Raw genomic sequence first — 14,239 nt, forward strand, 5'->3', positions numbered from 1 at the left:
CAGGGCACTCCTGGCTCCAGGGAGTAGAGGGGAGCTGGGAGCCAGGCTTCCCCTGGTTCCTGGCTTCTCTCCCCTGGGTGGAGTCAGATAACTGACCAAGGCTGCTGCCCTTGTCACTTTCCCAGCTCTGCAAGAGGAGGGCAGTCGGGAGCCAGGCTGCTGCCTGATTCCCAGCTCCCTGCCACTTATGGGACCCGGGTAACTGACCAGAACACAGCTGGTCAGTTTCCCAGGTCCCAGAAGCGGCAGGGAGATGGGAACCAGGCTGCCTCTGGTTCCTGGCTTCCTGACCTCTGGGAGGCAGGAAACTGACCAGCCCTGGTAGGTTGGTCAGTTTCCTGGCTCCTGCAAGCCCAGGGGAGCCCAGAACCATCTTCCCACTCCCGACTTCTGCAAAAATCTGAGCTGCACAGGTGTTGCAGGAATGCAACCTCTGCGTAACTCGAGGCTTTACTGTACAAAGTTTAACTGTGGATGGTACACATACAAAATGAATTCTCCTTTTGTTCTCTTCTATCCATCAGTATAGCCTTTGGCTTATATAAAGGTGAATTGTCCTAAGACCTAGCAGGTCACGAGTGTCAATCACGTTATCTAATGATGGGCTTTAATTCTTTGTCTTTCATGGTCTTTATTAAGCAAAGTATCAAACTGGAAATAGAATATAGCTGACCTAATATGGTAGAGTCTTCTGCAGCTGCCAGCTATTTCAGTTGATCTTAAAAAACAATAAGAAGTTCTGTGGCACCTTACAGACTAACATATTTTGGAGCACAAGCTTTCGTGGGCAAAGACCCACTTCATCGGATGCATGAGTTGGGGGAGTTTACAGTTTATCTTAGTTATAGAAGTAAGTAATACATTATCTTTCTTACAAAAGTAAAGTGAAATATTGAATAGCTACTCATTAAGTGAGCACCAGGCATACTGGGGACACGATGAGCCCAAGGGGGTGGCAATGAGATTGTATAATTTTAAAGACTGTATCAGACACAAGAGAGCAAAAATAAAATTCCACAAAAAACAAATCTGATGCTTTGGAATTTCTGAGTACTTGACATGGTAACCTAAATAATATTATTTTGATGTGGTTTTACTTAGTGTGTATGCAATTTATTTTTATTGTCATAAACATTTTTTACTTCAAAGGTTGCTCTAATTTCGCTTTGAATAACATTTTCCAGAAGGGGCACTTAAAATATCTCCCAAGTATCAAATGCAACTCTACAGTATTTGGTCATTAGTACTTTGTAGCTGTACTGGCATGAAGTTTTGTATGTACTTTGTTTTTGGAATTTTACGTCAGCACACAGTGATTGATGAACACCCCAACCAGGCTGTTAGCACAGACAGAAGTTATACATGGTCTTTTGAGTTTGGCCTTTCAAATGTCTGACTCAGGCTTTTGTGTTGGTACCAGTTCTTACGTTACTTGGATTAGTGTTGTAGTGGATGTTTAGATTGCTACATATGTTTACATCAGTAGTAGTAGTAGTAGGCAGGACAAAAGTGTAGTATCTTATCAGCATGTTTCGTTGAAATTCATTTTCAAATACTTTTCATATAGTGGTGACCCAAGTAGCTTTGGAAATTTTAATTAGAAGGTTATTACAACTATAGTCAGATACTTGAAAAGTGGTCCTAGATGATACATTTGTTAGATAGATTTGGCATTAAAGGTGTTTTGGAGAAAATTCTTTAATCCATCTAGAACAAGGAATAAATCAGAAATGTGCAGTGTCCAGAAGCATTAGAAATTGGATTTCTTAATTCATGATTTTTATAAATGCTTACCGTGAGCTAAATGCTGCTTGTCATGGTTCTCAGAGTAACTACACCTCTGACCCTTTTTTGAGGTCTACTTCAGGGTACCCCACTAGGTGTCAGGCCTCTAGCCATCATCTTTCTCAGGGCAAGGTCCAACAACTCTGTCTCTAGACTAGATTTAGACTGCAGTTCTTGAGTTCTCTGTGACCATCTCAACGGATATGAGTTTAATCAGCATGTGTAGTCCTGTTCTTTTTGGGGCAATGATAGCAGCATGATAGAGTAACCAGACAGCCTTCCCAAAGCAAAGTATTTATTCAGGGTGGGGAGGAAGGAGCATTGTAGAGAATACATCTTAAAAACAATACACAGCTTACATGCATATCTGATTTTTACCAGGTGTTACTCATGTTCTGGGTTTTGAAGTATTTGGGTCCTCTCAGGTCACAAGTTTTTCAGCTCTTGTCTGAAGAGGAATTACCTTTCTTCTTGTGTTTAGAGTGGACATGCTGTATAGTTTTTTTTTTTTTTTTTTTTTTTTGTTCTTTCTTTTGACCACCTTTTTTGATCCTGTCACGTCAATATAAATGATACCCACAAAGGATGAACCTTCGTCAGACTTGTTACCAGTCTGAGGATTTGCCTAGTGACTTTTAATTTAATCGGGAAGCTCCTATAACTTTCCTGTGGAGCCAGAATACAACCCATGAAGATATATAGATTTACGAATTTGAGGGTCTTGAATATTCCATATGTCCATAGTCTGTCTTGGAATTTGAGGAAAAAGCACAAAATGTGAATGTCATTGAAAACATATGAACATCTACTGCATGTATTTTGTAAAACAAGAAAGCATGTACATAACCTTACTATAACTTGAAGAGCAAATATTAAAACTTTTCTATTTGTTTTTGAAACATGCTATTTATATTCCAGGGTCAAGGTGCAATAACAGAACGATTGAGAAGTTTCAGTATGCATGACTTAACAGCTATTCGAGGAGATGAGCCAGTGGGACAAAGACCCTTTCAGACTTTACCTGAAACCAAAAAGAAAACAAAAAGTTCTGTTAATGAATCTCTGGGTATGTATCTTGTTAAAATTTTGGTCTGCAGCTGGTGTAGTTTATATTGTTAGGTAAATGCCAGGAAGTGGAAAGAGCAAGAATATTTTTATTCCCTAATGTATTGGTATTGGGGGGAAGAGGGGGAAAAAAATCTCAGTATGTTCCACAACCGAATAGATATTGGCTTGATACATAACACTTTCAACTAGAATTGTATACATCGTAACAAAGGCTCTGAATTTTTTTTCTTAGTGGTTCTTTTCCCCTAATGGCCTACTATGTGAAACGTGAGGATAATCTATTTGTTATCTGTTTTGTTGAGTGTGTGATGTGTTTTACTAACTAAAACAATAAAGCTGACACTCAGGGCACATTTACTGGATGCCACCCAAAATTATCCCGGCTGATGTTATGGAACCTGAAAAGTTAACAGCAATTAAGTACATTGGAAGAGAACTACTGAAAAAAGGGTGAATGTATCAGGCTTTATAAAAGGTGGTAAAGTCACTGGTTAAAAGGTAAACATGCTTTTTGGCAACAAAAATATTTTAGTTACTGCGGAGTCATCATGGGGAAAATGAAATTCTGGAGTGAAGAATAGCACTCACTGACACAGCACAGAAACTGAAATGCCATCTTGTAAGTCCAAATGCTAAGTTAACAGGTGGCTCTCCAGAACTACTTATGATCCTGAGGGTTAAACAGTAAAGTTTCTGGAAGGTATCTTTGATTATTAATGAATGGTTCTTTATGAGTCTCTGTACTACTTTAAAGAAAATTTTAAAAAAATTCAGAAGGGTGGAAATCATCTGTTATATCTGAAGTCTGACTAAAATTCTCAAATACAATAGAATTGTTCTGCTTTATTTTCCTCCTTGTTTCATTTCAATATTGAGAAGCCTGGGGCAAGTTTTCTAAAACTGGGTTCTGTTATTTAAATAATATCCATACAATGCATTTCCTTGGGATAAATAGATATTTGGAGGAGGTAATGGTCTTAACCTGAGCTCAGGATTAATTTCCAGGAAGTGCCTGGCATAGAGACCGTGGCATCATGAAAATGTGAGAGTTGTTCAGTGAGAGAGCCTGTAAATTCCTGTGTCTACATATGGTTGTGTTACAGATGATGCAGTAGCTGTGTACATGGTGTTTCTCGTGAACTAATATGTGATATCTTATCTAGTTGAAGTGTTCGATTGTCATCTATTGATTGGAGTAAATAAACATTTATCCTAATACAAATTACAGTACAGGTTGAACTTCTCTAATCCAGCACCCTCTGGAACTGGCCAGTGTCAGATGAGAGAATTTGCCAGACCACAGGAGGTCATATCTTCTAGCATATTACCAACACTTCCATTGCTCACTGGGCTCTTACAAGACACTTAGTGATAAATTACAGCTAAATCACAGTCCAGAACGCTGAGAGCCAGGACTGGTGGCTGTAAATCAACTTTATGGGACCACTGGATACTTGGCCACACCCAGGATAACTGGTTATATAGCTAATTAAAATCATGCCAGATTATGGATGTTGCCGGATGAGTGTTCTGGATTAGAGAGGTTCGACGTCAATCACTTAAATGATCTGTTACTAAATCATGTAATATTTTTTCTTGTTAAAATTCATCTCTTTAGTAATCTACGTATTTATTTTTGCATTTGATTTATATTTTCTACTCATAGGTTACAAAATAGCTATGACCTTTCTGAAACATTCTAAGATTTGAAATTGTATGTCAGCAGTTTATGCCCTCAGAGACTCTTAACTCAGTTAAATTTAGGGTCAGTACTGTCAGAATTTGCACTCAGCATGCAGAAAGTAGGGACCTGTTATCCTTTTCCTCAACACTTACATGAATTCTTTTTCTTAAATAAGTGCTGATATAATTTCTGTAGCTAGCAGGAGATAATGTATTTAAGTGAAAGCAAGTTTTGACTCTCTACAGATAAGGATGTCACGTACTTACCTTCATACACAGAAGTTTGAAAAATGGTTTGTATTAGCAGCATACCTCTTATAAATTCTGTAAGGTGATATCTAGCTACAAATTGCGTGGTAATGGAGTAGGAAGTCCTAGTGCTGTGGGCTGTTCTTTTAAATATACATTCCCAAATAGAAAACATCAGTAAAATGAAGCTAAGGTTGAGTACATAACTTTTAGAAAGTAAGCCTTAAACCTTCTTAAACCGTGCAATTAAACAAAAATATTGGTTTGCTCTAGGCATGCTTACTCATGTCAATTCCAAGTAGATGTGCTTAAGTGCTGATACTTGTCCGGTCAGCTGAGATGTCCCTGGATTTGACCTTCATGGCATTGTATATAGGTCTTTGCCAACCCACCTTCTCCCCAGTTCCTTTTTACTGCCTGGGATGGTCTTTGGTGTGGTTTCTCTCTTGCTTCCGGAAGCAGTCCCCTCATGATTTCTGTTGTCGCCAAACCTTTAAATAGCTAAATAGTTTAGTATCAGTGTATCAGTTATAGTTGCTTTGTGGGATGATTTTTTTTTTTTTTTGGGGGGGTGCGGAGTTTATTTTCCTCCTTAAGGTTTGGGGCATGCCTCAATCCCACATGTTTAAACCATGCAGGACCTGCACCAAACCCATGATGATCCCCATGATGCCTGCCTAAAGTGTCTGGGGGACTCCCGTCAAACATATTGCAGGATCTGCAGAGGATTCTGCCTTAGAACTAAAAGAAGCAGGGACTTCAGATTCAAGCAACTCCTCCTGGAGGCAACCCTCCATCCCCAACCAGCTCCAGGCCAGCAGGACATGGCACCTGGCACCCAGCACCGCCATGCAGGGAATGCCAGCCTAAGCTAGAGAAGCTATGGCACAGATGAAGGACTCAGTGCATAAAGACCCTAAGTGCTGTCACTCCTCAGTGTCGGTGTGCATCTTCAGCAGCAGCATGGCACTGCTTGCACTCACTGGTACCTCACAAGAAGGATGGAGGGCAGATGCCCATCATGAGACCAGATGTGAGTGACAGTGCTGGCTCACAGGAAATAGTATGGTCCAGTTCAGATACAGAGAGGGATCTGTCAAGTCCAGCACCAGTGAACTGTCCTGGTGGAGAGTTGGAGCTCCCTTCCACCCTGACTCTTTGACCATGGCCAGGGATGTGATTGCCATGATGATACTGCAGTCTCCTGACAGTCAGGAGAGACCTCCAGCACTGCAAGACGTGGGACTGTCCAGAGGCAAGCCAGCAATGATGTGGTACCATTTGTTTTCTCCCCAGAACCGTTCTCTGACATCGTTTTACCCGACACCACCATAGTCTTTGTCCTTGGAGTCAAAGTCACTGGACTCAGGGCCAGAGTCTTAATACTCAAGGAACAGCTGGCACTAGTTTGAATGGCACTGCTGTAGGTAGGAGGCAGTTCAAATCACCTAGTGTGCCATGGCCAGTTCAGTGGCAGAGGCCCATGCAAAGGCTATTCTGGACTTCTTGGGTGAATCATCAGGTCCAGGATGCCTATTCCATGGTCTCCCTATCTGTCGTTTCACAAGGGCACACTCCGCCACCACCCTGGGATTGTCTCGCATCAAGAAGAACCATGGCAGCTTTGGAACTTGGCTCACAGAGCTGTGCAGGTTCCAGCACCATGACTGGCACTGAGACTGTCCCCTGTAGACCTGAATTTATTGGTTAGGGGTGCTTGCTTCTCCCTGGTTGCATCTGACCAGAAGATATATATTGTCCCAGTTCAGGTACAAAGAGTGAACCCAAAGAGCTGTATCTTAGAAAGGGAGTTTCGGGACACCTGGCAACACCATTCAAATTGAGGACAGTACCAACTCATTAAAGTCTTTATCATTAAAATAAATGTCAGAATAACAAACCTCGGAAAGCATAAAGTTATCAGAACATATTACCATTTTAGGACTCTCTCTGTAACTTTATTAAGTTAAAGAATTACTTAGCCTAGCATACTTTTTCCCCTTCCTGAAGTCCTGATGCTAAAAGACATAGGACCACCCTTGCTTCTAGCATGTTCCATGAAGTTGAAGGTCCAGACAGGCAGAAAGGTGAGTGGCTAAATTATGCTGTACAGCTAAGATAATAGTTGATTAGATGGTAGAGAAGCTTATAGCATACATACACAAAGAACAACCAGCAGAACAAGCACAATCCTTTAACTCAAAAGCATGTATATTTATAGGACCATGGCATTGCTTGATTCTAGCCTAGCCTACTATGCCCATGTTTTATTTCCTCACCCTAAGAAATCTTTGGATACACTTAATCTATAGGTCAGTAGATTATAATACTAATCACTAAATGTTACTGAGGACTATATCATTCTCAAAACCATTATCTTTGGCCTTTCTAGTAGCTTCTGCTCCTTGCTGTCTGTCCTGCAGTTACCAACTAGTTCTGGGACCAGATAAAGGGCTCAGCTCTAGGTTTATTTCCTCTATTTGGTTCCCCGAAGTTGAGGGACAGCCGAGTAACCATTTTATCTGTGACAAAAGTTGCTTATACTAACTTATTCTACTAATAATGCTTTAGCAGTTCAGACAGGATAGAGGCCTGTAGGTTTCTTGCATTATAACATAATTCTGTGGATACCTGTGAATACCTAGAGATAATGAATACCTATAATGAATACATACTGTGTTTGTATACTGAATATAATACTTAATTAGTTTGGATCAACCCAAGAGAGCATGTTGTTTGGTATGGAAGGCAAGCAGCTTAACTTTCTGGGCTACCCCGCCCCTTTCCTCCTCCCACCAACAGCGTGAAATGGGGTATTATGCAGGATGGAAGTTGGAAGCCAGAAGGTCAGGATGCCCCAGTAGTGCCCAGGGCATCATTGTCTTCTGTTAGTGAGGTAATGATGGAGTTGTAGTCTTCTGCACTGTCTTCTGTTGATAATGGAATCCACCAAGAGTGGTTGTGTAAGGTGCCCAAAACTTAAGGCTTCAGGTCAAGAACCCTTCTTCCCTTACTTGACCCCCTTTCCCCCAAAAAAACCAAACAAAAAAAATCCAAGTCACAGCTAAGAGTAAGGAGTCTGACACAAACGTTATCTCCTCACCTACTCCCCCCAACTAAGGGGATAGCAAGGAAATATACCTTCAAAAGTCAGTCTTATGAATGTTTATTTTACAAGCTTGCTGCTGGTGGCAACTGTGAATGAAAAAGCAAAGGGTAGAAGGGCCCAATTCCAAAATCTAAGGGCTCAAGAAATCTGGATATTTTTGTCAGGAAAGGGTGCTCCACCAGGTGGACTCTGGCTTCTGATTGCTCACCAGCAAGCAATCTTAAGCTGCTACTTCAATTCAGGGGATAACTTGACAAAATTTAAGGAGCTGAATCCTGCAGATTCTAGAAAAGATTTTGTTGCTGTGGTGGAGCCAGGCAAGGTAGTGGCAAGAACATCATTGCAGACCTCCTTGGATGCAGCAGACTTATCCATGTGAACCATATCCTGCACCATCACCATAAGAAGTTTTGTGGCTTCCAGTGTTAGGCCGCCTCCTTTCCGTCCTCCCCCCCAGAGGTCCGACGGACAATTTGTCCTCTGAGGGCTTGGCGTTGTTTTCAGACCTAGACCTCCCTAGCCACCACCCAATGAAGGCCAGGGCTTTTTGAAGCAGTCCTTCCATTCCTATCATGCCTTTTTGAGTGTGTGCCAGAGGTAGTACACCAGTCCGTTCACTGGATTTTTCTGTTTTCTGAAGTCTGTCCCACTTCTATCATTCATAGATCCAGATAATCTCAGACTGCTGCATTCTCTGCGTGGTAGATGTGGCATGTTCTCTCCAGTTCTGTCCCTCCCTTCCTGCTCATCAGGTACCATTTTCAAGAGCATTTTCTTATGCAGAAGGTGCAAGTGTGCTTCTACCTGCAAGAACAGTCAAAGTCCTTTAGAATCTATGGGGCAAGGGTTTTTACTCATGATGTTTCCCAAACTCCAAGTCCAAAGGGCATCTCAGACCCATTTTCAGTCTGTGAGGCCTCAGCAAATTCAGAAACTGAAGTTGCAAGTGTTCTCTTTGAGACACAATCATCTCTTCCCTGAATCCTGGGGACGGGTATGCTGCCTGTGACTTGAAGGGTGCATATTTTCACATGCCAATAGTCTTGTCCCATGGACCGTTTTTACGAGTTTATAGTTCTTCCCTTCAGCCCGTCAGCATCCTGTCAGGTGTTCACCAAATGCTGGATAGTTGAGTCTGTCTTCCCAGAAGATGGCAGAGGCAGATGTTCCTATTTCTCAAGGACTGGCTTCTAAAGGGCTGATCCAGGGCTCAGGTAGTCTTGGTCTATTGCTGAATGTGCCCAAGTCCATCCTGTCCCCAACCCAGAGGATAGCATTTATAGGACCAGTCCTAGTTTCCACATAAACCAGTATGTTCTTCAGTGTCATGCTTTCAAACCATAGACACTCAGCATTCCCTCACCACGGTGGCAGGGAGCTACGTACAGCTACTCTGTCATGTGGCTGCTCGCACGTATGAAATCTAGCAGAAGCTCTGGCTTAGATCCCGTCAGGCCTGTTTGACTTTAATATACCATCCAAGCAAGTTGTACAGCTTGGACAAGGTAGTCTGTTGTTGTATGCCTCCAGTGGCGGCTCAGCCCTGGAGCAGCACCCTTCTCCATTCAGCAACCATTGATGCCACTGGTCGCAGATGCTTCAGTGTTGAGATGGTGTGCAAAGGAGACATCAGGATACAAAGCCTCTGGTCCCAAGCAGAATTCTAACTCTATATCTGGGTCCGAGAACTGAGGGGAGTTTGCTTAGTCTGCCAAACCTTCCAATCCCAACTGGAGGGCAGATGTGTATCAGTCATGGTGGACAATACAACAACATTTTGTCTAAACAGTGTGGCACATGATCCTGTCTCATGTGACAAGATTCCTTCAAGCTGTTGGACTTCTGCAAAACTCACCCAGTACACCTAAAGGTGTCTTACCTTCAGGGATTCTAGAAGCAGCTGGCAGACCATCTTGGCAGATCTTTCAATGGTGACTGCATTTGGCTTGCTAAGCATTTGGATCCAGCCTGAGGCCTGCTGGGGCCCTCGAGCAGGTTCCCTGATTGCCACAGCCCCAGGCTGCTCAAAGTATCTAGTGCTGGGGCTTTGTTCTCCTTGAGGGGTAGGTGTGCGTGCACACATTGGGAGCAGCGGGGGGAACACCTTCACATGCTGCCCCTGCTCACAGCTCCTATTACCAAGCTTGTGGCCATGTGCAGTGCACGACCCAGGGGCATGTGGTCCTAGAAGCTGGCTGCTTTTAAGCTGTCTGGGGCTATGGCAGACAGGGAGCCTGCCTGAATGTCCCCCTGGGCTGCTGGCTGGGAACAACCTAAGTAAGCACCTCCCAGCCGGAGCCTGCATCTGGTGCCCCACCCATTTCCACACAAACTCCCTGCCCCAGTCACCACCCAAACCCTCTGCACTGTCCCTGCTCCCCGACCCAGATCACATGTACCTCTCAGACCCTGCATCCAAGCTTGTTATGGCCTGGCAAAAACACCAGTCCCAACACCTAACAGTGCCCTCTGCAAAGGAGCTGACCTCATTGGCAGTGTTCCTGGCAGGAAATTTGCAGGGCAGCAACCTTATCACTGATCCACATGTTCACTTTGCATTATGCCATCATCTAGCATGCCAGGGACTATGCAGCTTTCATCAGAGCACTGCTTCAGTCAGTGAATCCATGAGCTCCTACCCCTCCATCTATTAGACATGAGCAAGCGCTTGAAATAAAAAGTTACCTTCCTCGTTGTAACGGTTGTTCTTCAAGATGTCTTGCTCATATCCATTCCAAGACTCACCCATTTTTGCTTCTTTTGGAGCCTTTGACAAGAAGGCACTTAAGAGGTTTCCAGGGACCTATATGGTGCACCATAAATTTGTGACTCTAGGAGGTATCAGAACTGACACAATGGATGCTAAATGAATAAACATCCAGCAATTGTGCATGCAGCATGCAAACGCCTACTTGGAATGGATATGAGCAAGACATCTTGATAAACAGTTATGAAAAGGAAGGGAACTGCTTTTTTTTTCTGATGCAGTTAAACAATTTATTATTTTTAACTATTTGTTCTTCATGTTCTAGCTTAGCCTTTCTACCTTGCATCTTAGGTTTTACGTATCGTACCATAATGCTGCTTTCTCAGGACTTAAGGAAATATGGATTGGATCCTTGGACTATAAGATGGATAGAAAGTTGGCGTGGTGGTCGGGCCCAACGGGTAGTGGTCGGTGGCTCAATATCTGGATGGCGGTCTGTTTCAAGCAGAGTGCCACAAGGCTCGGTTCTGGGGCCGGTGTTGTTCAACATCTTTATTAGTGACCTGAATGAGGGACTGGGTTGCACCCTCAGCAAGTTTGCGGATGACACAAAACTAGGGGGAGAGGTAGATACATTGGAGGGTAGAGAGAGAATCCAGAGGGACCTGGATAAATTGGAGGACTGGGCCAAAAGAAATCTGATGTGGTTCAATAAGGAGAAGTGTGGAGTCCTGCACCTGGGGCGGAAGAATCCCAAACATTGTTACAGGCTGGGGACCGACTGGCTCAGCAGCAGTACGATGGAAAGGGACCTAGGGGTTATGGTGGATGAAAGGCTGGATATGAGTAAACAGTGTGCCCTTGTGGCCAAGAAAGCTAACAGCATATTGGGGTGCATTAGGAGGAGCATTTCAAGCAGATCTAGAGAAGTAGTTATTTCTCTTTATTTTGCACTGGTGAGGCCACATCTGGAATATTGTCCAGTTTTGGGGCCCCCAGTATAAAAAGGATGTGGATTTGCTAGAGCAGGTTCAGTGAAGGGCAACAAAAATGATTAAGGGTCTGGAGCACAAGACCTACGAGGATAGGCTGAGGGATTTGGGCTTGTTTAGTTTACAGAAGAGAAGACTTAGAGGTGTTTTAATAGCAGCCTTCAACTTCCTGAAGGGGAGCTCTAAAGAGGAGGGTGAGAAACTGTTCTCAGTGGTGTCAGGTGGCAGAACAAAGAGTAGTGGTCAGAAGTTGAAGAGGGAAAGGTGTAGGTAAGATATTAGGAAAAACTTCTTCACCAGGAGGGTGGTGAAGCATTGGAATGCGTTGCCTAGAGAGGTGGTGGATTCTCCATCCCTTGAGGTTTTTAAGTCCTGGCTGGGATGACTTAGTAGGGGTTGATCCTGCTTGAAGCAGGGGGCTGGACTAGATGACCTCCTGAGGTCCCTTCCAGTTCTGTGATTCTGTGACTCCATCTCCATTTATATTTTTAAGGATACTTCTCTGTTGTGAATAATCTCTGGAACCTTGTCATGTAATCATGCTGGTTTTTCTGTATTCAGGATGTGCTCCATAAAGGATTTTTCCCCTGAAAATTGAAACAACCCATTTTTAAAAAATGTCCATTTTAAAAAAGCAATAAAAAACTGATTTGAAACATCAAACAATACTTAAAAGGCAGCTCTGTACTTGTCACGTGTGTGCAACATTTGGGGTTAATCTCAAACTATAGTGGCTCAGGAAGGAGCTCCACCAGGAAAAGAGCAAATGACAGCAGGATGGCTTTGATCCATAGTATATAAACAATTACACTGCCAGTAGAGAATTTAACGGAGACTACTGTTTCATGGCCAGCATACTTTTAAGTATTGCACCGTATGGACCAATGGTTTTGGTGCTGCCTGACACTGTTTTGTAGTGTACAATTGTTTGTCCTGTCTTGAGACAGATTGAAGACCTGAACATTGATGGAGTTTCTTCAAAAAATGCATTTGTTAAAATGGACTAAATTTTCATGTTTTTTCCCCAGCAAAATTCAATAATTGAAAAGCTCTTCTACCATCAAAGGAGTTCAGAAGTAGCTTTAAGTTTCCTGAATTTTACCAAATACTTTAACATTTGTGCTGCTATTTATATTTACAGACTTACGGCATACAATCTTCTTCCTGATGTGCTTCATTTTAGGTTACAGAATTCCACTGAAAAAAGATTCTGGAGATGATAAAACAGATGAGGAAATGGAGGGGACTCATTCAGAAGATGAGATGTTTGCTCAGAGGGGCCTCCGACGATCACAAAGCATGAAATCTGTGAAAAGTATAAAAGGCCGTAAAGAGGCAAGTGCAATGTGTTACAATACTTGGAAGTATTGCATTCCATTAATAGCAGTGTGATTTGGAAACATAATAGTTCAAGAGATCAGAATATTTCCTTTTTAAAGGACATAGAACAGCTTTAAATTGTAAGCGGCATGTGTAGTTACAGTTCAAAAAGCACCCACTCATGTTTCTTGTAAAGGGTAACAAGACTAGAATAAACTAGTCAACTGCTCAAGACAAAAGGAAAAACATATGGAACATACAAATATAAATGAATAAAATTAAGTATATCTCTGAGCACTGTCTCCCATATGTGTACTTACAGCAGTGATGGAACTTAAGGCCCATAGTCTGGAAACAGCTTGGAGGGAGGGAGCTGTCATGATGCCTTATTTGAGGTGTCAGTAATACACCACGTGACCCCCTCATTGTGCATACAGGGATCCTATGAGAGATACAGTGATACACATTTTTGGTTGTATTCTGTGGATACTTCGGAAATAATGCCACTCTACTTTGATTTATAATGCAAAGTGGGGAAAACTCTTATGAGGGGCTGTACATGTCCATAATGCAGATTTAAAGATACTGCTGTGAGAACCGGGGTCGTCATCAAACAATTTACCAACCAACAATACTGTAATATAAACACACACATCAGGTCTCATCACAACATTTCTGCCTTTCAAAAGCCATGGTGAAAAGTGAGGTTGTTCAGCATATCCTGAAGATTGACAAATTTTGATCTGTTCTAGATGTAAATGGAGGTGGAAAGGGTACAGAGTAGCTTTCTACATGGCGGTTGTACAGAATCGTAAGGGAAAGGTGGTCTAAATTCTGTCTAAAAACGAAGATGCATCCAAAGCAGACCCTAGAGTGTTAGTGTTGTTTCTAAAGTTTTACAAAGTAAACAGCTATAGACTATGCCGTTCTGCACTTAAGCTTCTTAGTGTATTAAAGGTGACATTCCAGAAAAGCCTGCCGCAATAATCTGATTGGAGGTGACAGGTACATGGATTGCAGCATCAGGGAATGAAATAAAAAAAGGCTTCATTTTACAAGCCAACTGTAGCTGAAATAAAGCTAGTCTTGCTTCCGCTTGGCTGTGTAAAGTCAGCTGCAAGTTCAGCAGTATCACCAGGCAATGAATAAGGCCAAAACACAACCAGAAGTAAGAGGTTATATATTCTGATTACTTTTCCAGTCTGCCAGTACTTTGGTCTTGCTGACTTTCACTCACTAGCTCCCCATGCCCTAACCCAGTGGCTCCCAAGCTTTTTCAGCATTGTGGCTCCCTTTGGATTTTTAAGAAACCCTCAAGCTCCCCGC

The 14,239-nt window shown here is 42.6% G+C and overlaps 1 protein-coding gene across 2 annotated transcripts in view; it reads left to right on the top strand.

Moving 5' to 3' along the window:
* Positions 1-14,239, top strand: part of REEP3 (receptor accessory protein 3) — a 70,307-nt gene that overhangs the window by 48,450 nt on the left and 7,618 nt on the right. For both annotated transcript variants that reach the window (XM_075000192.1, XM_075000191.1), the window contains 2 exons: positions 2,704-2,851; positions 12,777-12,928. In XM_075000192.1, the coding sequence (XP_074856293.1) occupies positions 2,704-2,851; positions 12,777-12,928 (300 nt within the window). The remainder of the gene's footprint in view (positions 1-2,703; positions 2,852-12,776; positions 12,929-14,239) is intronic.

This window comes from Carettochelys insculpta, chromosome 7 (genome assembly GCF_033958435.1).
Source record: "Carettochelys insculpta isolate YL-2023 chromosome 7, ASM3395843v1, whole genome shotgun sequence".
Classification (NCBI taxonomy): domain Eukaryota; kingdom Metazoa; phylum Chordata; order Testudines; family Carettochelyidae; genus Carettochelys; species Carettochelys insculpta.